A 24,456-nucleotide genomic window follows, 5' to 3' on the forward strand; every position below is an offset into this window, starting at 1 on the left:
ACCGCAACCTCGTACCTACTCCTTCCTTCCAACTGCAACTCCGCCCGACGACGTAAAAGAAAATGCGATATTGGATCATTTGTCGCGGCACACCTGACGATCTCTCACGGCACACTAGTGAGCCGCGGCACAGACGGGCCTGGACGTGTACTTTCTTCAGCAGGGGGACACGTCTGGCAGTGCAGGATTTGAGTCCCTGGTGGCGCATTATGTCACTGATATAGCCTTTGTTACTGTGGTCCCAGCTCTCTGTAGGTCATTCACTAGGTCCCCCCCGTATGGTTCTGGGATTTTTGCTCACCGTTCTTGTTATCATTTTGACGCCACGGGGTGAGATCTTGCATGGAGCCGCAGATTGAGGGAGATTATCAGTGGTCTTGTATGTCTTCTATTCTCTAATAATTGCTCCCACAGTTGATTTCTTTACACCAAGTGTTTTACCTATTGCAGATTAAGTCTTCCCAGGCTGGTGCAGGTCTACAATTTTGTCTCTGATGTACTTCGACAGCTCTGTGGTCTTGGCCATAGTGGAGTTTGGAGTGTGACTGACGGAGGTTGTGGACAGGTGTCTTTGATACTGATAATGAGTTAAAACAGGTGCCATTAAGACAGGTAAGGAGTGGAGCCTTGTTAGACCTCGTTAGAAGAAGTTAGACCTCTTTGACAGCCAGAAATCTTGCTTGTTTGTAGGTGACCAAATACTTATTTTCCACTCTAATTTGGAAATAAATTGTCTTGCTTGTCTTTATTAAATGCTTCATTGAGAGAGTCCTTTCAAATCTGCTCAAGCTGCTCACTTACACACAATGAGTTGCCACAGCAACTGTTTAACAAGTTAAACGATGATTGACCCATCTGGCGCTTTGAAGCTTCGGGTTTCAGGCATTTGTGGCAAGATCAAACATTAAACGTCTCTCAATCATCGTTAACTGTAATAAGCAACTTAAGTGCACTGCCTGAGCAACAAAGAGCAGGGAGAGGGAGAGAGAGAGACTACGCGATCGGCTCGGGACAGCTCATCTGTATTATTATTATTTTTTTTTTTTTATTGGAAAAAAGTCTGCGATGAACTGAGGGCGCGAAGTTAGAAGCGCTAAGTAGCAAGGGATCACTGTATTAGGTCTGATAGCCGTTTATACCAAATTTTTGGAATTCAAAACTGGTCTAATGTTTCCCTATTGCGTCGTTTTTTGTTTCTCTCCACATATGCCCTTCTTCCATTTTTTTTTTTTTTTTTTTTTTTTTGTAAAACAAGCACGTATTAAGTACAGTGTTTTCATATTTTTTTGGTTTATTTTTAGAAAAGGGGGACTTTACAGTTCGAACTAAAGGTGTGTTTGAATTTTCCGATTCTTAGTTTATTCGCGATTTGGCCGCTGAAGAATCGAGAACGATTCACAAACATCCATATTCTGATTATTTAAATATGCTAGGTAAAGCGTAACTAAAACACAGTCAGCGCGGTCTTCGGGACGCAATGAGGAACAGACCCTGAGTAAAATCCACATTCACATTCGCATGCTGCTAGATAAACAAAACGCCGACAGCCACTACAAACAATGCCCAGTTGCTACAAACTTCGCCCACGTTGTTACAAACTACGCCCACATAATGCTACGGTAGATATCCCATGTATATAGAACGAGATGCGAAATGACAGACTCGGCGGCATTAGCACATGTGTAGAGAACTAGATGTGAAATGACAGACTCGCCAGCGTTAGTAAACAGCCGCCATCTTAAAGCAGTAGACTTCTCAGGAAGGTTCTGTTGTAGCGAACCTAATTAACTTTTAATCTAAAATACTCCCAAATCGGGAAATGATGAAACAGTTTTAAAACTTTCACATTTCGAAAGTAGACAGAAGGGAAATTATGGAATAATGGAAGCAATTTTAACAACTTTAAGGGTTGATTCAAACATTAAATTAATTGAATGTAGTTTAAAGCTGCTGATACAGAATGGGGAGTTAAGTATTTTATTTACTGTTTTGAACTGTTAACTTGATACTGAAATAGTAGTTTATTAAGCCTGAGAGGATTTTTGTACTATTTTTGTAACTAATGTACGAAACATTAAAAGCAGCTAATAGCTGGGGGTGAGGGGGTTGTGCTTCAGTAATTGATTTATAATCAAATCGTAGCCATTGAATCTTAATCGCCTAGTGACGTGCCCCAAGATTCCCACCTGTATTTCAACAATTGACGGAATTCAGGAAAAATAAATCCGTTTCTGTTTCAGCACGCCAAAATTAGTTTAAAGCTGTCAGCTCTTAAACAATAAAATTGTGTTCCTAGTGCACTTAATCACTGATGTTGACCGACCTACTCTAATGTGTATTAACCACAACTAGCATTACAGCTATTAATTCACTCAGTTCCTGTCATGTTGGCAAATAGCCTTCTGCATTCATTCATGTGAACAAGTGCATTGAAAAAGATTATGATATATTACCAGGTTGTCACTCGGACAGCGCTGTGGTCGCTTCTTGCGCATGCAGTACCCCAAAACTTTGTCCTTGAACACCTGAAGGCACAGACAACAGATAAGCCTCAGAACTTAAAGGGAATAGAAGTGATTTAGGCGTAGGTTTACCTCGTATAGGTAGTCGAATATTTCCAATATTGTCAAGACACTGGCTCCTATAAACAGACCCATCTGCCCTCCGATGTCACCTTAAAGAAGTAACATGAGCAGACATGCACGTCACTTCTCATTGAGCGTCACTGGAGAAGAATCTTGAATAGGATTGTCAAAGTGTCCATCAATTTTTTTTGCAGCAGAGGTCGTGGTCTTACCGAGAAGCCCCGCAATTTCATAGGCCTTCTTCTGCTCTATCTTCTCGTAATTCAGAGCTTCGAAGAAGATGTCCAAAACCAATATGTTTTCTCTGTAGGGAGCACAGTTACACAGGAGCACAGCCGAAACTTTTTTAAAGTCCACGTGGGTGACGCCCCACACATAATCATATTACATAAAAGTACACTTTCATTATTGTTACATTGAAGGTGAACGATGGAGACTCCTATAGCATGCAAACATTAAAGAAGAAAAGGAGAACAAGCACGCATCAAGTGCAGTGGATCTGTGGTATGCATGATCCTAGTGGCACAGGGGCAACCTCTTGTGGTCATAAGTTTACGTGGAGGTGAGGCCTTGAAATCCGAGTATTTCATACGCCATCTTACATTTAAATAGACAAAACCTAAAGTGCATGTGACACTAGTATGCGGCGGTGGGGATGATTGTCTCCACCGATCAGCCAGCCCCCGGCGGCGAGCAAGTTTCGGCTCGTCGTTCCCCTGCTGCGACCCCGGCAGGCAAGCAGTACTCGTTGCCAAAGTCTCAGCAGGGGAATAAACGGCGAAAATGCCGCATTCTTGGTAGACAAACCAGCAGACGTCGGCGTGCGTGGCTGTCGAAGCAGAGTATAGCGCTCTCTAGGCGGGCACCTGAAAAGGGCTCAGGGGGGTGGAAGTCTCGACACAGTTGAGAACCGGAGACAAGAGCGGGGGTCACCTCGGGCCCAAGCCTAGGATAGCGTTCTTTCGGCGGGCCCACGATGAGGGCCGAGAGGGGTGGAAGTCCCTACACAATCGAAAACCGCAGACGAGAGCAGGGGCTCCCTGGGCCCAAGCTGATGATAGCGCTCTCTCGGCGGGCCGACAAAGAGGGCTGAGAGGGGTGGAAGTCTCTACACAATCGAAAACCACAGATGAGAGCGGAGGGCTCCCCAGGCCCAAGCCGAGGATAGCGGTCTTTCGGCGGGCACGCGAAGAGGGCCGAGAGGGGTGGAAGTCCCTACACAATCGAAAAAACGCATACGAGAGCAGGGGCTACCCAGGCCCAAGCCGATGATAGCGCTCTCTCGGCGGGCACACAAAGAGGGCTGAGAGGGGTGGAAGTGTCTACACAATCGAAAACCGCAGACGAGAGCGGGGAGCTCCCCGGGCCCAAGCCGAGGATAGCTCTCTTTCGGCAGGCACACGAAGAGGGCCGAGAGGGGTGGGAGTCTCTACACAATCGAAAAACCGCAGACAAGAGCAGGGGCTCCCTGGGCCCAAGCCGATGATAGCGCTCTCTCGGCGGGCACACGAAGAGGGCCAAGAGGGGTGGAAGTCCCTACACAATCGAAAACCGCAGACGAGAGCGGGGGGCTCCTCGGGCCCAAGCCGAGGATAGCTCTCTTTCGGCAGGCACACGAAGAAGGCCGAGAGGGGTGGAAGTCTCTACACAATTGAAAACCGCAGACGAGAGCAGTGGGTCCCCTGGCCCAAGCCGATGATAGCGCTCTCTTGGCGGGCATGCGAAGAGGGCCGAGGGTGCCGGAAGTCTCGACACAATCGAGAACAGTAAATGGCGCAGGAGGCGGCCACTCCCGCCATCTCGGTGGACAGGGAGCATTGTCACCCACAAATACAAGCCACCTCCTTATTAAAATGTGTGCCATGAACCCAGTATTTGATATAATATAAAACACATGGCCTACTCACTTCCTCGTCCGTCCAATGGTTCCTCGGTTGTCGGACTTATTTTGCCTCGCGCTCAACAGGATCTTTTTGAAACCCAGAAACGCTCACGCCACTCTCCCTGGTGTAGCAACAAAAGCCTGCAGCACCCTGGGCTGACGTGACTTGAAAAACTAACAAATGAATCTGCAAAATCAGCTGGATCCGCAGTCCTTTTGCATACAATAGTATGGCTGCATAGTGAAGTTGATGTCTCATTTTAATAAATATATCCATCGCTTCTGCACACATCTAAATGGTGTATTTTATTCAGGAGCATAAAATACCACGTGCAATATGAAATAAACATGCTTTTTTTGTGTGTCACAGACACTTTAAGTCATTGTTTGCCAAATCGATTGGACGTCTCTTGGCGTCCGTGGCAGCCAATGAGTTAATGGAGTTGGCCAGAAAGTCTTAAATGGAAATTAACGTTTGGATTCTGGTTGGCAATATTTCTTATTATTGAAACTGTGTTGTTGTTGCTTTTTCATTTAGTTGTATTTAACTGTTAAGTACAATTAAATGACATTTACTGTCTCAGAACTGTTAAGTTTACTTGCTATTTAAGTTGTAAGAAATACTTTAATTCATTTGTATGCATACTGTGTTTAAAAGCTGGCCCGGAGAAGTGTGTTTTATTTTTAAGAGGTACATGGTGCAAAAAGTGTGACAACCACTGATTTAGTGTATCTGACTACTGATGCTGCTAAGTCATACTCACCCAATATACTGCTCAGTTTTGTTGAATTTCTTAGCCAGATACTTAGCAGATGCCTTACTGGGGATCTTAACCATGGACAGCTCCTTGCCATAGCGAGTCATGTTGCAGGGGGTCTGACACACACAGTAATCGTTGTCTTTCTCTACCAAAAAGTCTGTGGATGATCAAAGTCCATCAAACATGTTGGGATTGCTGCGGAGAAACAAATCTGCACGCGCTCTGCGCTAAAAATATCTCAGCACACATCAGGAGAGTTGCAGTCGCTGCCATCGTTCACTTTCCATGAAAGCAAATAATGACTGACGCTAATGTACTGTACCCAGGAAGGGATGAAAAAGGACTTCTGATAAGAAATCTAAAATATATAGTAACAATACTCTCTGTAGCTCTATCACTAGAAGCAACTATCTTGCTGTTCAGGCCACAATCCAAGAAGATGCAATGCATCAATACACTTTTAACTAGCTACTAATTGAAACTAATTCAAAGCTGTTGTACTCGTAGTAAAGACTTTCACGTTGCATTGTGTGTGCTCACCTAAGGCTGGGTCAGCACAATCTTTGTACTGTTCAGGTGTGCACACAGTGGAGGTCCCTGTGTTGAAATAAATGACTGTCACGCATGAGATCTTAACACGTATGCAACATTGTTCTCCTACCTGGCATGTGCACCATTCTGCAGTTGCAGTTTTCCAGCAGATAGCGCGTTTCACAGTCAATGCGGCAGGCAGTAATGCTGTACGTGGAGAAGTACTCGGAGTCGATTGGAGTCGACTTGCAGTCTCCCCAGGGTGGAGGGAGGTACTGAAGCTGAGAAAAAGAAGTGTATTGATGCACTTGGTTACAACAAGCAACACAGTTCACGTCTAGCTTAAAACATTAACGGGACCTCAACACACAGTCCAAAAAAAGACAAAATAACAAGAGCAGAATGTTCGATCACACTGACACTTATCGATTGGCAGCAAGCAGACGTCATGCAGAACATTAGGGATGCAGGTCTAGTCCTGGAGTAGGAGGAAGCAGAGTACCATGGGAATAGAGACTGGCTCACACTGGACACCACAACCAGAAGACACATTTGAACAAACAAAACAAAAAGAAAAATACTCTGGGAAAAGATTCACAGGTTTCACACAAGTGCTTTACTTGGCAGGCACCACACAAAATCCCACTAAATCATTTTTAATATAAAAGTGAACATGTCCAACTCAATCCGCTTCCCTATCAAATCTCACCTCGCTCACTAGTTAGATTTCCCAGCACAAGACATAAAACAATGAGTGTGCAGACTCTAATGAGCTCTTGAAAACTCTCATAGGTAAAAACTAACATTATAACTGAAGTTCAATCCATCATGTACATCAGGGATTTAAAATTCAGATCCACGAAACGATGATGTTTAATGGACATATTTGCAGTATGAATGTCAAACAATGAATATCTAGTAATTGTACTCTAACAAAATATACTGTAAATTATGCTAATCTGTTTTATTATTAGAAATAAAGCACTGATTGATGCAAGCCACAATTCCTTTGAGTGCATGGATGCAGAGTGTTTTGTGTTTTATAGCTGGTGATCAAACAATGACAATAACTCAAATTGCTCACCATCTGCCACCCATCTGTCCCAGTTCTACAAGGTTCACATTTGATAGCAATCAGACGCAGTCACTTTTGAAGGACTCATGGAAATGGCTAGAATGACCTTAAATTGATTGCTTGAAACCAAAACAACAGACTTCCTTGTGGCTTACCAAATTTGATGTCTATAAGTCCGTTAAGATTTTTTTTTAATGTTTATAAAAATACACTTGTCTTAAATATGTGTATATTAACCTTTTTAGGCCGTGAAGATATAAATATGAAGGTACTTGTACTTCTACTACTACAAAATTAATTGGTTCTGGAAGAAGGTTCGTTCCCTGAAAATTTCGTAAGTACTGTAGATACGCATCTTCCGTGTAAATGCCCTAATGTTCCAAGTGTCTCATTTTTTACAGAGCCGGCAGTTGGGGCGTTCCTGACGATGCACCTGCAGCTAATAGCATACCACACGAATCCTATTTTTAAACTGAAGGCTGCGTGACGTCACCATCGTAAATCGGAAGTGGGTCAACATAGAAGCGCACTCGCATACAACCCATGTTAGTGCTGCTTGTTTTCTGCCGATAATCTTTCAAAAAAGAACATGTCGAGTAAACACTTCTACTATGGAACTTGTACATTATGACATATGAAGGATGTTTTCTTCATACGTTTCCCGAAGCCAAAAACTCAGAGGAAAAAATGTGAACAATGGATTGACTTGTGCGGACGTCCAAAAGACCAGTTTAACGCCAGCAAGGTGAAGCTATTCACCTTCATATGGCCATGGTCCCAAAGATGACAATGCTGATCCATTGCCTGCCACAGCCTGACCCAAAGAAGTAAGCCATTTTGATATTTTTTACTTCTTTTTTAGCGTGTTTTGCCGTGCTGTTTCTGTCTGACAATGAATTACCTGAAAAAAATTAAAATGGTATCTGACTGCTACTGTTACTTTTTCTGTTGTAAAGAAACAACTTTAGTAAGGGGGAAATGTAAATAAATGAACAGAATTCAGATTTGTTATTAATGAAAAAATTAAAAGTGTTTGTTGGCTGTCACTGAGTAGCATTTGCGATCGCTACACAAATATAGCAATATAAATTACCCCCAAGAACAGTCAGAGACGTAAGACAACCAGAGGATATAATACATAAGAAAGACAGGGCATATGGTGGTGAAGGTTAGATTGTTGAAACAGGAGAATGTCATTGTCAGTGGTTTAAGGCAATGCACACAAGAAAAAGGTGTCGATACATGAGCTACCTCTGGATTAGGTTGGCTCTTTTTCCCGTCTTTTTCAGCCCTCACCAATCAAGCCATTTCTTTCACTGAACATTTGTATGTTGTTCCACACCTTTACCAGTGAATTTGGCACCAGAGACATCAATTTTAGACAGAATTGGTAGGTTATGTAAACATCTCGTTCATACACTACTTACATGCATTAGGGACAAACGCGAGCTTGACCCGCCTAGCAACAGTTGCTAACGTCATGAATTATAATGAGCAAAAGTGACGTGTTGTGTGCGGTACGCCATTCCAGCTAATCAACAGTCATATACGTATAAACGCCGGCAATCCAAGAGAACGGTGCCGAGATATTGACTTGCTGATCGCCATTCTACACTTGTACTTTCGAGGCTCGTTGATTTGCTAGCATGTTCCTCAGCTGTTTTTTGTTTTGTAGTTTCTCTCCCTTGTGCAGGTACTGAGTGTGTTCATTTTTTGTTATCTTATTGGCTCTCTGCCCACCGCTTAGTTTAGTGTTATTTGATCCCTGTCCACCTATTGTCACGGACCCATTTTGTTATTCCGTGATCGCGTGTTTGTTTTGTTTGTATCAATAAAACCTTGTACGCATCCCCTCAATTGTTGTCCGCTCTTGGGTCCAATCTTGTATTCCGCATTTGCAGACCATAACACCGAGGCCCCCAGAATTCAGACGTAAATCTTTTATAATGCATAAAAATGCATCAAAAATGTAACAGATAAAGTGGTGTAAAAAAGTATCCGAACCTTTTGGAATTTCTCACATTTCTGCATAAAATCACCATCAAATGTGATCTGATCTTTGTCAAAATCACACATATTAAAATACAGTGTCTGCTTTAACTAAAACCACCCAACCATTTATTGGTTTTCATATTTTAATACTGATAGCATACAAACAATGACAGAAGGGGGAAAAATAAGTGTGTGAACCTTCTGCCTAAGGAGACTTAAAGAGCAATTGAAACCAATTTTTACCAAACATTTTAAGTCAACTGTGTACCCAAACATTGATGAGTGGTTTAAAACTGCCCTGGCCACTATAAAATGCACACCGGGTAAGAATTTTCTTAATGAGAAACATTGTCTGATGTGCATCATTGCTCAGTCAAAAGAGCTGAACAATCGACAGTCAGAGAAGTTGTCTACAAATGGAGAGAGTTTGGCACTGTTCCTTCTCTCCCAAGGAGTGGCCGTCCACCAAAGATGACACCAAGAGTTCAGCCCAGAATAATCAGAGAGGTAAAAAAGAACCTTAGAGTGTCTGCTAAAGACTTACAGAAATCACTGGCACAGTCCAATATCTCTGTGTACATATCAGGGGTCGCGTTAACCGAATATTTTCCGTCGTTGACCGATTTTTTAAAACGGTGACGGAAAAAACTGAAATCCATCCGTCATTTTGACCGGTTGCAATTCACACCCCAGACCACAGGGTGGCGAGTGAGCTTATTAATTAGCTATTGTCTCTCTTGATGCATGACGTCGTTGGCCTTACTCTGAAAAATGTCAAGACAACTGAATGTCCGAAGTTTCTTCAAAAAGCCCCAAAACGACGATGGTGTTGATAAAAGAGGTGAAAAAACAGGGACTGCACAAGCGGGCACGCAATTCAAGTCCATGCGCACCAGGAGGAAAGTGTGAGACTACGTTCAGGCCACAGCAGGTGAACTCTTAATTTCATTGTTCCATATGCTACATATGGTAGGCTACCTAACTACTGGGGCCACAGTTAGCTGTTTTTGCCACTGCGGAGAAAAAGTTACATATTCATCTGCTTGATGTGTGATGGCATGGTGTGGATTCTCTGTCGGACAGAATATTAATTTAAAATGAATGAAAACTAAATACTATTGAATATGTTGAAGCGGTATGCAATGTTAAGAGTCTTGTTAGCTGTAGGCGCACTATCCTAGACCCCTCACTATCCACTCGCGGGGGCCTGCGCTTGTCAGTGACGTTCCTTATTCTCGCTATATGATTATACAACTTTAACATTTGTTAATAATACGCTCTGTGTGTAGTATCATCCATCGCTTTTCCTTTTTAAATGGGCACTTATAAGCGAACGTAAGAAGTAACAACGGGAACATTTTTAAAGGGGCATTTCACGGGAGAGCATTTCGACTCTTCGGCCAATCATATAGCGAGAGCGAGTGGATAGTGAGGGGACCGCGCACGGCTCCTAAGTGTCTCTGTCACTCTGTCACGTGACTGTCGTAGCCGGTAACGCGCTCGGCCAAATGGACACACAAGTACGGAAGGTGAATTATGCCAAACAAAGGGTCACCACAATGTCATTATCATCATTTAAAAAATTTAATTGACGGGTAAAAATAGATTATGACCGGATTTTTATGACCCTGTCAGTCAAAATGATAGACAACGAAAAAGTCTAGCGCAACCTCTGGTACATATCAACTATATGTAAAACTATGGCCAAGAATGGTGTTCATGGGAGGACTCCACGGAGGAAGCCACTGCTGTCTAAAAAAACATTGTTGCTTGTTTAATGTTCATAAAAAGGCACTTGGACACCCCACAGAAGATCTGGCAAAATATTTTGTGGACTGATGATACCAAAGTTGAATTGTTTGGGAGTAACACACGCCATCATGTGTGGAGGATAAATGGAACAACTCACCAACATTTACACCTCATCCATGCCGTGAAGCATGGTGAAGGGAACATCATGATTTGGGGCTGTTTTGCTCCCTCAGGGCCTGGACAACTTGCAATCATTATTGGAAGAATGAATTCAAAAGTTCGTCAGGATATTTTACAGGAAAACCTGAGGCTGTCTGTCAGACAGTTGAAGCTAAAAAGAGGATAGATGCTGCAACAAGACAATGATCCAACACAGAATAAATCATCTTCAAAATGGTTTCAGAAGAATAAGATACATGTTGTGGAGTGGCCAAGTCAAAGTCCAGACTTGAACCCTATTGAGATGCTGTGGCTTGACCTAAAGACAGCGATCCATGCCAGACATTCCAGGAATCTGACTGAACTACATCAATTTTGTAGAGAAGAATGGGCCAAAATTAATCCTGATCGATGTGCCAGACTGATCTGCAGCTACAGGAAGTGGCTGGTTGAAGTTAATGCTGCCAAAGGGGGGGCCATAAAATATTAAGTGTGATGGTTCACTTACTTATTTTTCCCCCTTCTGTTATTGTTTGCATACTATCCTCATTAAAATATGATAACCTATAAATGTTTGGGTGGTTTTACTTGAAGCAGACACTTTTTTCATCTGTGTGATTTTAACAAAGATCAGATCACATTTGATGGTGATTTTATGTAGAAATGTGAGAATCTCCAAAAGGTTAATGTACTTTTTCATACCACTGTACACGTTACAATTAGATTATTGTCATATACACATTAAATCAGAGTTGTGCATAATCTAAAAACCAAGAATAAAGAATACAAGTTAATACAGTCATGTAAAGCTATTGGAACACGAGGGGCGAATGAAGAGGACGCTGGAATACACACATACACATACAGTAGAGGTCCCCTCTTAGCCAATTGGATGCCAGGAATGCTAGGATATAGCCAATGATCGAGCAGCTATAAGTATGTTACGTTCAGTAAACTCTGGGAGCTACTCGTTCCAGCCATAGTATACTGTACTGCCTTTCATTCCTTGAAATTTCTGTCATAACAAGAGGCAATATTTCCCTGTTGAGGCGTGTTCTGTTTGTAGAGACGTTCGTAGGTAGAGGTACCACTGTATTAAATGAGGAAAACTGAATATGGCATGAACAGAGCGTGGCAGTAAACGTTTTAAATCGGTAGACCTAAGATCACCAGTATTCTCTTGGCTATGAACTAATTTCAGGGTAGGTGTTGAACCAAATGCTAAAACACATAAAAGTCAAGCGAGCTAAGATGAACAGCTGAAGCTGGAATGTTATTAACTAAAATCCAGTCAACAGGGAAAAAAGTGCAGATGTTGCATGTTATTGCCACAACCACACACACACACACCACAAGTGGGGGAGATGACTTCACTCTTCAGGGAGGGTGGCTTTGATGAACTACAGTGGACATTGTGGCATGCAGCAAGCTTAGACAAATATTCTGTTCTGTACGCTACCCTCTGCTCTTGGGTGGAAACAAAGGTTTGGAAGCCGGGGGCCACCCCAAAGCCCAGCTGGTGGAGGAAAGGAGGCTCTGATTGAGCGTGAAGCTGTACCTTTATGCCGGCCTCATAGGACGTCTCATCTGAGCGAGGGGGGGGGGGGGTACACAACTCGCGTCATTAACAGTAATTGAAAAAAAAAAAAAAAGTCCAGACAAGAAATCGAAACAGATGAGCCCCCCGCGTCCTCTTTAAGGAAGGCAAGACAGACTGTTAGCATTACACTGAAACAACAAACTACAAGTCAAAATTTGAACAATCCAGAGTTTAGCCTAACCTAAATTTTCTGGAAAAGGACAGCTCAGCAAGACATTAGAGGTGAATATTGCCTGCAAGGTTTGTACTAGTGCTGTCAAATTTATCGCGTTAACGGGCGGTAATTCATTTTTTAAAAATGAATCACGTTAAAATATTAAACAACGCATGCACGGAGTGACCCATTCATGCGTTGCCTCGAACAGTTTACAATGATGCCGTTTTAGTACATTGAGAGCAAAGAGGCAGAGAAATGCGAGTGGACACAGGCATTCATTGGACCGCGCCTTTTATTGGCTTAAGCTTTGGCAACCCTTTCACAACAAATATAAGTATTGTGGCGGACGACGTGGTGAAGAACGACAGGAGACGATCTTTTTCTTAACACGCTTAATTGAACACAACGCAGAACATACTGTATACCATTTGCAGCCAACACTGACAGTCATGGTTGCCCAACTTCCCATTATGCATTTGGGCGGAACTGTTAAGTCGCTACAGTATCATTTAGTGAAAGCACAGCAAAAATAATATTCCTATCCCTAAAAAAAAAAATGTTCACAAAAAGAAAAATGCTCAATACAAAGAGAACTGGCATTCCCATTAAAATAGCTATGCAAAATACACATAAAACTTACTCAGACTTTGCCTTGGCTAGATCTCTAATTTAAAATTCGCCATTGACAACTTGTGGTGTATTTCAATCATTACCTTACGTCAGTGGTCTCAAACCGGTCCTCAAAGGGCCGCAGGGGGTACTGGATTTCATTCCAACCAAACGAGACAAATACCTTTTCACCAATCTGGTTTCTTACAAGTGTAATCAGTTGATTGCAATCAGGTGCTGCTTATGTTAGTAGAAACCTCATTGGTTGAACTGTTTGTGCTGGATCTGTTGGAACAAAAACCAGGACCCACTGCGGCCCTTTGTGGAGTCGGTTTGAGACCGCTGCCTTACGTAGTTAAAAACACTGTGGAAGAACAGCAGGGAGCCCATGTGATGTCCCGCTCGTCGACATCAACAATGGCGAGCTATTAGTTTATTGTTTGATTTAAAATTTTACAAATTTTATTCAAACGAAAGCATTAACCCTGGAGAACCCACGGGGTCAAATTTTAATATAAAATTTTGATAACTTGTACTCAAACTTATCTTTTAAGAACTACAAGTCTTTCTATCCGTGGATCCCTTTAACAGAAAGAATGTTAATAATGTTAATGCCATCTTGTGGATTTATTGTTATAATAAACAAATACAGTACTTATGTACAGTATGTTGAATGTTTATGTCCGTCTTGTGTCTTATCTTTCCATTCCAACAATAATTTACAGAAAAATATGGCATATTTTTGAGATGGTTTGAATTGCGATTAATTACGATAAATTAATTTTTAAGCTGTGATTAACTCGATTAAAAATTTTAATCGTTTGACAGCCCTAGTTTGTACGCCTTTATGATTGTGAAAGCATGACCTTGGATGTATTTTTAAAACTCAATCTTGTTAAAATTGCTACCAAAATGTTACAATTACAGTAGACTCCAATAATTTCTATAATTTATTTCCAAACAGTACCATCCATTAGGTTTGGACGGGTAAGAATGATGCCGGTTCGATGACATGTTCTCACTTCATTTAAAGTGACACAGTTTGAAAAAAAACGATGCTTTGAAATCCATCTGTTATTTCACAGTAGACACTAATAGCAGCCACACCTAAATGAATGGGAACATCTTTAAATGACAGTAGGAAAATGACTTTTTAGAAGCTGTCAATGATGCATGGCATTGCTGTCATGATTAAAAATCACTGCACACATGTTTTTGGTCGATATCCTGAATAATAGTGCCCCTTGTTTATGTTCCTACAAATGGCTGAATGACGATACACATTTGGTGTTTTTTACCAATATAAAGAGCAGGAAAGATACAAAGAATATAATGTTCCATTTTTTGTGGTGTCCAGGTGTCTTTAGTAGAGACAAATCTCAGTCATCCCATGTTATTCATGCTTCATGTTTTTTTGCCAAGAGAGGTAGTTCATATCAGGAGCAAAATCAAATAGAAATCTACAGCTTGAGAAGACCCATAAACACAGTTCTAACAATCCTGTGCGACACTATACACAAAAAATCCAATGTTAAAATAAATGACTGCTACAGTCGGAGAATGGCTGTTGACTGATAGCTTTTGTCATTTGTGCGAGGCCATTTTTCATCTTTCTCCAGCAGAATTGAAAGGCCAGTGGAAGACTGAAATGTCAGCGTTTCCCGTCACAGCGTGGCGCTTTTGAACGCAGTTGTCACTGGTTTTGATGGTCAAAATCAACATGAAGCTTGACGTTCTAATAAATCTATCAGTTTGAATCAGCTTGAAGTGCTTTGAATACGAAATGTGCTTATTCAAGCCTGTCTGCAACAACAAAAAAGCCTTTGTGAAGTGCATTGATGTGAAACAACAACTGATACTGGAATACAGTGATCCCTCGTTTTCGCGCTTAGTGGGGATCAGAACCCACCGTGACAAGAGAAAAACCGCGAAGTAGCCCCCCCCCCCAAAAAAACTTTTTTTTTTTTTTTTTAATCCATGTGAGTTCAATGTATTTATTCAGATTTAGCATTGAAAAGAGATGCATATAAGACATGGTTTTCCATTCCCCCCCCCCAAAAGTATAATAAAAAAAATGTATATGGCGGAAAACACAAACAAGGCTAAAAGAGCAGTTTCTGCTCTTGCACCCCTCTATAAAATAAACTGCTGCATTTTAAGCCAATAGAACTGTTGTGTTTGATAGAACAAGATGCCTATATGCTGCCTTAGCAGAATTATGGCGCATTAAGCCTCCGAACTATTTTTAATTTGTCCGTTTTACCCTGGAGACCCACGTTTACAGACGTCGTGGAACTGCTTTTGTTTCAACCAAGCCATAAAAAGAAGCTAAGTAATTATATTTATTATTCGAAATGTCTCTCATTTTTAGCTTAGAATCATTAATTGATGTCTAATATTTAGTTTAAAAAAAAAAAAAAAACGATATTAAAAAATTATTCACTCGCATATTTTAAAGTTATAAATACATTACGTCACAATGAAAAAATTAGTGTCTGTGGTGGTGGTGGTGTTATACAGCGCTTTTCCACCTTTAAATAGGTCACGGATATCTACCTCATTACTATCGCTTAATTGTATTTTTTTTGTTACTGTCGCATTTCCCCCAATATTTTAGATGATAAATAATTGATCCAAACAAAGGAAAAAAAGAAAAAAAAAAACCTTGTTATATTACCATGTTTCACCCATAAAATACCCCAAAAATCCGGGCTATGTCTTGACACTTGATGATACATGTTACATGGAGTTTTTGGATCGAAAAGAGCTAAGTACGTGATAATATCTCGTTAAAAATATGGCGTCTATAATTATGCTCTCTTATGCTCTGACCTCCAGTTACGGTTTTGCTGTTTAAATTTTTTATTATTTTTTTTTAATGCGCTCCTGTTGAAAAAATTTCTTCCCCCCCAACATTGATATTTTAAGCTTTCCAATGATGTATCACACATGCATATAGGACAATTTTGAAAATTGGCCAAATTGGGGGTCTCAGAGCAAACTTCAAGACACCTGAGTGTTTTCAGGCCATATATTAATAAATGTTTTTTAAGCACTCCAAATGTAATGATGATAAGCTTTAAACATGTTACTGTCCCACCGAATTATTTTTAAACAAGAAAAAAATAGTAGAAAAATGCTTGGCTTTATTAAATGCCTAATTGAGTGAGTCCATTCACTCCACTCCACTCCACTGCTCACTTACACACAATAAGTTGCCACAGCAACTTTGACACATGCGGCGCTTTGAAGCTTTGGCTTACAAGCATCCGTGGCAAGATCAAACCCAAAAATCTTTCAACATCGTTAACTTTAAAAAGCAACTTCAGTGCACAGCCTGACGAACAAAGAGCAGGGAGAGAGCTGGAGGTAGTGAGAGTGAGACTACGTGATAGGCCCGGGACAGCTTATCTGTAATTTTTTTTTTTTAATTGAAAAAAAAATCTGCAACGGACTGAGGGTGCAAAGTTTGAAGCACGAAGTAGCGAAGGATCACTGTATTCGGCCTAACTCAGGGGTGCCCAAGTCCGGTCCTCGATAGCACCTATCCAGCTTGTTTTCCATGTCTCCCTCCTTCAAACACACCTGAATCAAACAATCAGGATTGTTATCAGTCTCCTGCAAGGCTTGCTGATGAGAGACATGCAAAACAAGCTGGATAGGGGTTCTCGAGGACCAGACTTGGGCACACCTGGCCTAATGGATCTTGAGGCCAGAACACAAGTCTCACGTGTGTTTGTGATTTCTTCATTAACTCATTGCCTGCCACTGACAGCATATTTGTTCAATCCACTGATAGCCCTTCCAAATCAAATGTATTTGATGCCAATAACTCATTCAGTGCCATTGAGAGTTATTTATTTTTTTGTGTCAATACAAGTCACTAATGTATAGTTTTTTTCACTTACACATTCATGGTGTCAATACAATCACTCTCAAGTGAGCATTCATTAAAGCTTGTTTGTGATGTTTATATCTCGAAAAGATGTTTTGATCAGTCAGTCTTACTGACCACCGCCGGTGAGTTCCATTTGTACTCCTTATTTTTCTTGCACATAAACAAGCTCTGCTGACTAAAAATAGAGATGAAAAATCCAGGAAAAACAATTGAGGTACCGCGTAGCTTATCACAGTGATCATGGCGCTCATTAAATTGGTAGCACTTCAACATCTGCTGCAATGCATTTTGATCAAATTTTGCTCTGAAGAAGTGGTGACAGCCTGCAAGGATTTGGGAGGGATTTCACAGGGCAAACAAGGAAGGAAGCGGGGGTGACGGAGTGCACGACGGTTGTGAATATGGTAGCAATAGGGTACCAGTTGCTGCTGACATGACACAAAAGTTTGAAAACCGGGGGCAACGCCAAATCCCAGCTGGTCAATGAAGGGCGGCTCGTCCTGGCTGTGAATCTGAACCTTGATTCCCGCTTCATAGGAGGTCTCATCTGTGGATATACATACAGCACGCCACACACATTTATCTGGCCAAACACGCCTTTGGAAACATGTTTTTCATGTGTGGGATTGTTTTTTTTTCACTGGCAGGGAAGCCGAGTGCTGGAGAACACTATGCTGGAAGCCAAGATCACATGTTAGATTTATGACATGCGATAAAGGAATGTGCACAGCCTGGTAGGGTGTTCAATAAATGTATAAGACCTGCTGCAAATTCAGTATTGCATTACTTTGTTGGTACCTTGTCTTGTAGAAATTACATAAGAGCTGTTGCACAGTATTTTCTCACATAGTGGCTATTCATCTAATAGACACGGAGTCGCCAAGTGTATGGTCTACTTAACTCCTTCAGTAACAGTGACAATGATAGACGTCCAATGATGTGGCTCTTTTCATCCTGCTGGGAATTTGGATTAGTTTGTCACGAATAGACGTGCAATCCATTTAAAATGGGAGGGTTGTTGCCATCTCTCAAATAAATGGATGTCTCTTCCTATATGGAGGAAATATACACGAACAACTAAAAATTCCAGAAAATTGTGCTGAAATAAGATTTTAAATTTTAATGTTTTGGTCATTAAATTATTTTGAGTATTTGCAACTCTTGTTAACTTGATGAAATATTAAACTTAAAATATCAAGTTTTGGGGCAAAACCTCCAATTAACAGTAAGGAGAACTTGAAATGTTACGTTGTACTAACTTGAAACGTGAATTGTTCAAACTTAATTCCATTTACTTAAGTTTTTCAGTTCCACTCACTATAAGTTCTGCTTGCATACATTTTTCCCCCAGAGATAAGTTTGCATTTGCAAATTTTCCATCAAAATTGCAAATTCAAGTTAAATACGTTGAATTGAATTTCAGGTTAACTTTTTGTTTTGGTCAACATTGTAGGTAAGGACAGTCATTATTTTAGTTCAATGATGCTTTTATTGTTGCTATATACGAATGGACACTACAGCAATACCTGCTGTTTAAGGAAAGCCAATTCAATAAAAATATATTCATTAAAGTCTAAACAATGAAAACAATAATAGTAATACAGTCACATGACATACACTATTTTACTCTGTGTGCAGTGAATCTTCTAGATCAGAGGTAGTCATTTTTTGTGTGCTCCAAGATCTACTTTTCCAGGAGACAACCTATGGATAATGTAAAATGTACAATAGCACCAACCTGTGTCACCCCAGACAGGAAGGTATTCATCCTGCTGAATGTCCAGCATGATCTCTAATCCGTTCCCCGTGCCTCCTTTCAAGGTGGTCAACAGTGGGTTGCCATCTAGTCCCGAGTTGAAAGTGTAGCATTTGCCATAGCGGGTGTAAATCTGTAAAACAATTAGATATATGATTAAATAAAGCAATCAGAGAGTGAATTAAGCAGAGGTGGGTAGTAAAGTGTTACATGTGCTCTGTTTCATTTACTTGAGTACCTTTTTGAGAAAAATATACTTCTAAGAGTAGTTTTACGATTATTAGAAAATGGAATACATACAAGACCACTGATAATTTCCCTCGATCTGGGGCTGCATGCAAGAACTCACCCCGTGCCGTCAAAATGATAACAAGAACGATAAGCAAATATCCCAGAACCACATGGGGGGACCTAGTGAATGACCTACAGAAAGGTGGGACCACAGTAACAAAGGCTACTATCAGTAATACAATGTGCCGCCAGGGACTCAAATCCTGCACTGCCAGACGTGTCCCCCTGCTGAAGAAAGTACACGTCCAGGCCCGTCTGCGGTTCGCTAGAGAGCATTTGGATGATCCAGAAGAGGACTGGGAGAATGTGTTATGGTCAGATGAAACCAAAATAGAACTTTTTGGTAGAAACACAGATTCTCGTGTTTGGAGGAGAAAGAATACTGAATTGCATCCGAAGAACACCATACCCACTGTGAAGCATGGGGGTGGAATCATCTTGCCTGGTACACCAGACTCACCGCTGTTCCAGCTATTGAGTCTGGCCACCATTCAGCGGATACAATTTCCAGGGCGGAGCAAGCCACAGCAAACAGACAGCAGAGTGGACCAATCAGCGACGGGCAGACCAATCAGCGACGGGCAGACGTGATGTTAGTAAAACGACGAGGGCAGGACGAGGGACTTGCGCGCGGAAGTAAACATACGAGGAGAGCGGAGTTTATTCAACATGGCTAGCGCGAGACAGACTGTTGTCAATGACTCGTGTCGATGTGTTTTTGGTAATTTAAAACTGATTTTACCGTGGATTGGAACATATTCTCGGCTCTCCTGTTCACCATCTGTGTTGTTGTGGAGACGACTTCCGACGCGCAAGAGTGACGTTGCTCGTTAAGAACACGTCACGCAAATAAATGAATCTGATTTGTCGATTGATTTTGTACCTGCTCGAGAGGCCGTTAATGGGCTGGTTCCCAGACTTTTCTCTCAGTGTTTGAAAAATACAGGGAGAACAGTCTGGCCGTGCCAGGCAAGGAATCATCATGCTTTGGGGCTGTTTTTCTGCAAAGGGACCAGGACGACTGATCTGTGTAAAGTAAGGAATGAATGGGGCCATGTATCGAGAGATTTTGAGTGAAAATCTACTTCCATCAGCAAGGGCATTGAAGATGAGACGTGGCTGGCTCTTTCAGCATGACAATGATCCCAAACACACAGCCAGGGCAACAAAGGAGTGGCTTCTTAAGAGGCATTTCAAGGTCCTGGAGTGGCCTCGCCAGTCTCCAAATCTCAACCCCATAGAAAATCTGTGGAGGGAGTTGAAAGTCCGTGTTGCCCAACGACAGCCCCAAAACATCACTGCTCTAGAGGAGATCTGCACGGAGGAATGGGACAAAATACCAGCACCCGTGTGTGAAAAGGTTGAGAAGAGTTACAGAAAACATTTGGCCTCCGTTATTGCCAAAAAAGCATCCATAACAAAGTATTGAGATGAACTTTTGGTATTGACCAAATATTTATTTTCCACCATGATTTGCAAATAAATTCTTTAAAAATCAAACAATGTGATTTTCTGTTTTTTTTTTTCCACTTTCTGTCTCTCATGGTTGAGGTTTACCCATGTTGACAATTACAGGCCTCTCTAATATTTCCAAGTGGGAGAACTTGCACAATTAGTGGTTGACTAAACACCTATTTGCCCTACTGTATTTCTCCACTAGAGGGTACTCATGCTCTTCGGACGAGTAATGCTTCAGTTCTGTCTTTTTTTCTCTCGGCGGAATTCAAAATTTTCCCCCTTTTTTGTATTTCTTTGGATTAATGTGGTTTCAGTATGTAATGGATTATTGTACAGTATATTATAACAATAGTTTATATAGATACATTTGTGCTGAGAGAAAAAAAAATTCTCAAAGAAATATTAGCAGTTACTCGCAATGTTACTCATTACTTGAGTATTCTTTTCACCAAATACTTATTTACTTGTACTTGAGTACACTTTTGGATGACTACTTTTACCTTTACTTGAGTAATATTATTTTGAAGTAACGCTACTCTTACTTGAGTAAAATTTTTGGCTACTCTACCCTCCTCTGGAATTAAGTGCACAACAGTACAAGTGGAGGGAGGGGGGCTATCACATCTCGGTGTGTAATCCAATGTTTGGCAAGTTTGTGTGCCCAAAGGCCACATTTGATTTTGGAAACCTGTTTAAAGACATTTTTTTAAGCAGTCATGGTCCATTGATCTTGTTCACACTAGTCATTACCCATTACGCATTCAGCTACCAATACTATTTACATTGCCATCTGTTTGATGAAGCTAGCTGCTTTATTAATTAATTACATCAATATTTTGCGCCACACATGTAGCGACTGCAAGGGGCACGTTATAATGTCAAGGTCCACATACCAAACACATGATTCAAGGCTCAAGTGATTCTTAACGACAGCGGCTATTAATCTCGGGCCAATTTCACCCCGAATTTCCCAAAGGGGGGCCCATTTGCTTGTTATTAAATCAGAGACGAGCCAGCTGAAGCTCGCAAATAAACTGAATTGGGTTTCTAGAAGATACTTGCGTGTCTTGACGCTAATTAAAGATTGATGTGTCGTTTCCACGTAAAGCTTTATCCAACCAAATGTACGTCTGTATCAATAAATCCAGCACTACTTAAAAGGCAATGGTTTAGCGCCGCACTTTCAATGTTAAGCTTGACATTTTGACGCCATATGCGCCTACCAGCCCAACAAATTCTCACAAACAAAAGTGCATTCTAATAAATAGAGTGTGCATCTAGAATTTATTTCACTATTCAGATTTCATTAGAGTGAGAAAGGCTCGCGTTCTGGATTCAGTCGGAGGGGTTGATTAAATCCAAGTCTTTCAATTTAAATCCAGACTGAAGCAGTGACATATCAATCAATATTCATGCATTTGTACACAATACGAATACCTGGAGCATTGTTTAAGGGTAAACTATATTGTAGAAATGAAGATCTAATGCTTTCAGTCTTATATGATGCAAAATATCAACAAGTTTAACTCTAAACATGCTTAAGTACATGGTCTATTGAGAAGCGTGCAGCTCAGGTTATCGACAGAGGGTTGCAATTCTAATGAGAGAGCTTCAAAATACTAAATAGTAACCACAGAGCACTACGCATTCAGCTTTTTGAATCAATTTTGATGACATTAGAGTATGAGCTGTCACATGTAGCTCATGTATGAATTACCATCTGAATTTCAAATGCCACCCCAGGCTGTCAGTCAACCCCGCATGTTTTTTTTCCCTCCTCCGCAAGCCCCAGATGTTTAATTAGAGAAGATAAAAGATTAATTAGGACTTAGATAGGATGCTTGAATAATAGACGGTCACATTTCAAATCATGTGACATTGTTGGCAAAGCAAACTTTTTCTTTTTTTAATTTGCAACAAACTCACTCTTGAATAATTCTTAAGGGCCACAATAAAATGCTCCGTAACCATAAACAAAAGGCATTGTAGTCATTGTAAATTGATTTTTACCCCATGGCATTATCCGACCATTGTTTTTTTAAAATGACTTGTATGCTGTCAGCCCACCGAGAAAGGCAGCATTGTCTGATGCTTCATTATTATAAAGAAAAAGGCAAACCTACACTCAGAAATCAAATGTATAAGCAACTGGAAATATATGCCTTTATCTGCACAACATTTTGTAATTCAACCTACATTCAAGACATTAGAAAAAAAAATAGTGAAGTGAGATTCAAATGATAAATTGGTTTGCTGACTGTGGATTCTGTAAGATGAAATAAAATGAAACTAAATTCATCCATTCTGGCTATAATTATCTGTTGTAGTAAATTTGCATAAAAGTTTAAATCACCCGTGTTCGTACTTTGCCAGTTGTACCATTTGAGGTCTACGATCACAAGCTTAAACAGGAATACATTTATATCACTGCAAAAGTAAATTATGTTTGGTTGCAGCAACTAGACCTATTTTTGTAAAAAATTTGTATAGGAATAGGCATGGCTTCTTACCCTACCACAGATTCACAAAAATGGCACTTTATAGTATATAACTAGATTTTAGGAGTAGAAGTAGACATTTAGGAGATGGAGCCTTTTGAACAGAACACCTAGGGGGGGTTTACAGCGCTTCAACACATCTTTGCGGATGTGTGACAAATTGCTTTTACAACCACAGAGCAAGAGAAGAAAATGTTGGGTGTTAAACTTGATACTCCTACTATACTGTATTTCACACAAGAACTCCTGTACATCATACCTCTAACAGTACTGCAAAAGATGCTAGTCTTGCTAGATTTATGATTTTGCTCAGTCAGAATTTTATTATTCTAAAAAAACATTGTACTGTATTTTTGTTTATCTATCTACACAAGTAATGTATAGAGATTGGCGGAAGGTACAACTAAGCTATTGGCTTTCATAGAATTATAGCTGTGTTCAAAGAGACACATTGAATTAAGATTTGGCTCCGTAAAAGTGTAGCCAAGATCATTCTTCTTACAGTGTGTATACAAGAGCCAATAGACAGGTTTCAAGAGCGAAACATGGGTGATGGGCGGCGCCATCTTTGACAATTTTCTGATCCGAACTTCCGGTTTGGACAGAACAACATGAAGTGCGGTTGACGTAAGCAGTGTGTTGACAAAGTTAAAACTGCAAAATCAAACCAAAGGAACCCACGGAATCTCCAAAAATGGATTCAGCACGCCAGTGTGGATCTACCTCGCCATACACCTTAAAATGAACCCAGCTGCATTGATCATTCGTGGAAACAAATTATAACAACCTGTGTCAATGTGAGGTATAGATTGATACACCGGCCACTTGAGTGACCAAAATGAGGTAAAATTACAAATAATGTTACAGTTGCCAAATGCAGAAGGGCTGACACGGATTTTGTTGTTACAAGGAAATACTACAAGGTATGTACATATGAACAAAAATAGTATGTCATCCTTTTTTATTGCAGATATTGATTGCAATAAAACTTTTAGACAACATGATTCCATTTTTTTGTTTTATTTAAAACGATTGGAGCATGTGCAAAACAGGTCAATAAATCACAATTTATAAAATATTAACGAAGGTGGAGCACACGAAAATGTGATATCAGACAGCAGAGCTCTGGAGCGGCTTAAAGGAGCCTCTCCAAACTTTAACCTGACATTACGGAGACCCCTAGACGGGTTTTCTCCCACTGTCCTCGGTAATCCCAGCTTCAATAGTGTATCTTAAAGTTGCTGCAGTTAAGAAGCTCGTAGTTGGATCTCGGGATCGAGCTGACGGTCCGCTGCAAGGCGAGCCACCGTCTGTCCCAGCTCCTGCCTCTCGGCCGCCTCCGGGAGTCGTGCCTTCCATCATTAAAGTAGAACGAACGTAGTTTCCAGATACGTCAATCAACGTACAGTAAGTGTTGTTATGAGGCACATCATCTTGTCTTCCCTTGTCTAA

General features: G+C 40.9%; 1 protein-coding gene across 7 annotated transcripts in view; it reads right to left on the bottom strand.

Moving 5' to 3' along the window:
- asic1c (acid-sensing (proton-gated) ion channel 1c) overlaps window positions 1-24,456 on the bottom strand; it is a 170,083-nt gene that overhangs the window by 11,415 nt on the left and 134,212 nt on the right. For 6 of the 7 annotated variants that reach the window (XR_009066908.1, XM_057856715.1, XM_057856717.1 and 3 more), the window contains exons 2-9: window positions 18,740-18,890; window positions 17,421-17,548; window positions 5,890-6,040; window positions 5,769-5,825; window positions 5,232-5,385; window positions 2,798-2,889; window positions 2,595-2,674; window positions 2,454-2,525 (exon numbers count right to left, since the gene is read on the bottom strand). Coding sequence is in view for 6 of the 7 variants with exons in the window: in XM_057856715.1 (XP_057712698.1) it covers window positions 2,454-2,525; window positions 2,595-2,674; window positions 2,798-2,889; window positions 5,232-5,385; window positions 5,769-5,825; window positions 5,890-6,040; window positions 17,421-17,548; window positions 18,740-18,890 (885 nt within the window). In the remaining variant the exon portion in view is untranslated. Of the gene's footprint in view, window positions 1-2,453; window positions 2,526-2,594; window positions 2,675-2,797; window positions 2,890-5,231; window positions 5,386-5,768; window positions 5,826-5,889; window positions 6,041-12,196; window positions 12,325-17,420; window positions 17,549-18,739; window positions 18,891-24,456 lie in introns of all 7 variants that reach the window. The other variant, XM_057856712.1, reaches the window with a different exon arrangement.

The sequence above is a fragment of the Corythoichthys intestinalis genome, chromosome 14, assembly GCF_030265065.1.
Source record: "Corythoichthys intestinalis isolate RoL2023-P3 chromosome 14, ASM3026506v1, whole genome shotgun sequence".
In the NCBI taxonomy this organism is placed as follows: domain Eukaryota; kingdom Metazoa; phylum Chordata; class Actinopteri; order Syngnathiformes; family Syngnathidae; genus Corythoichthys; species Corythoichthys intestinalis.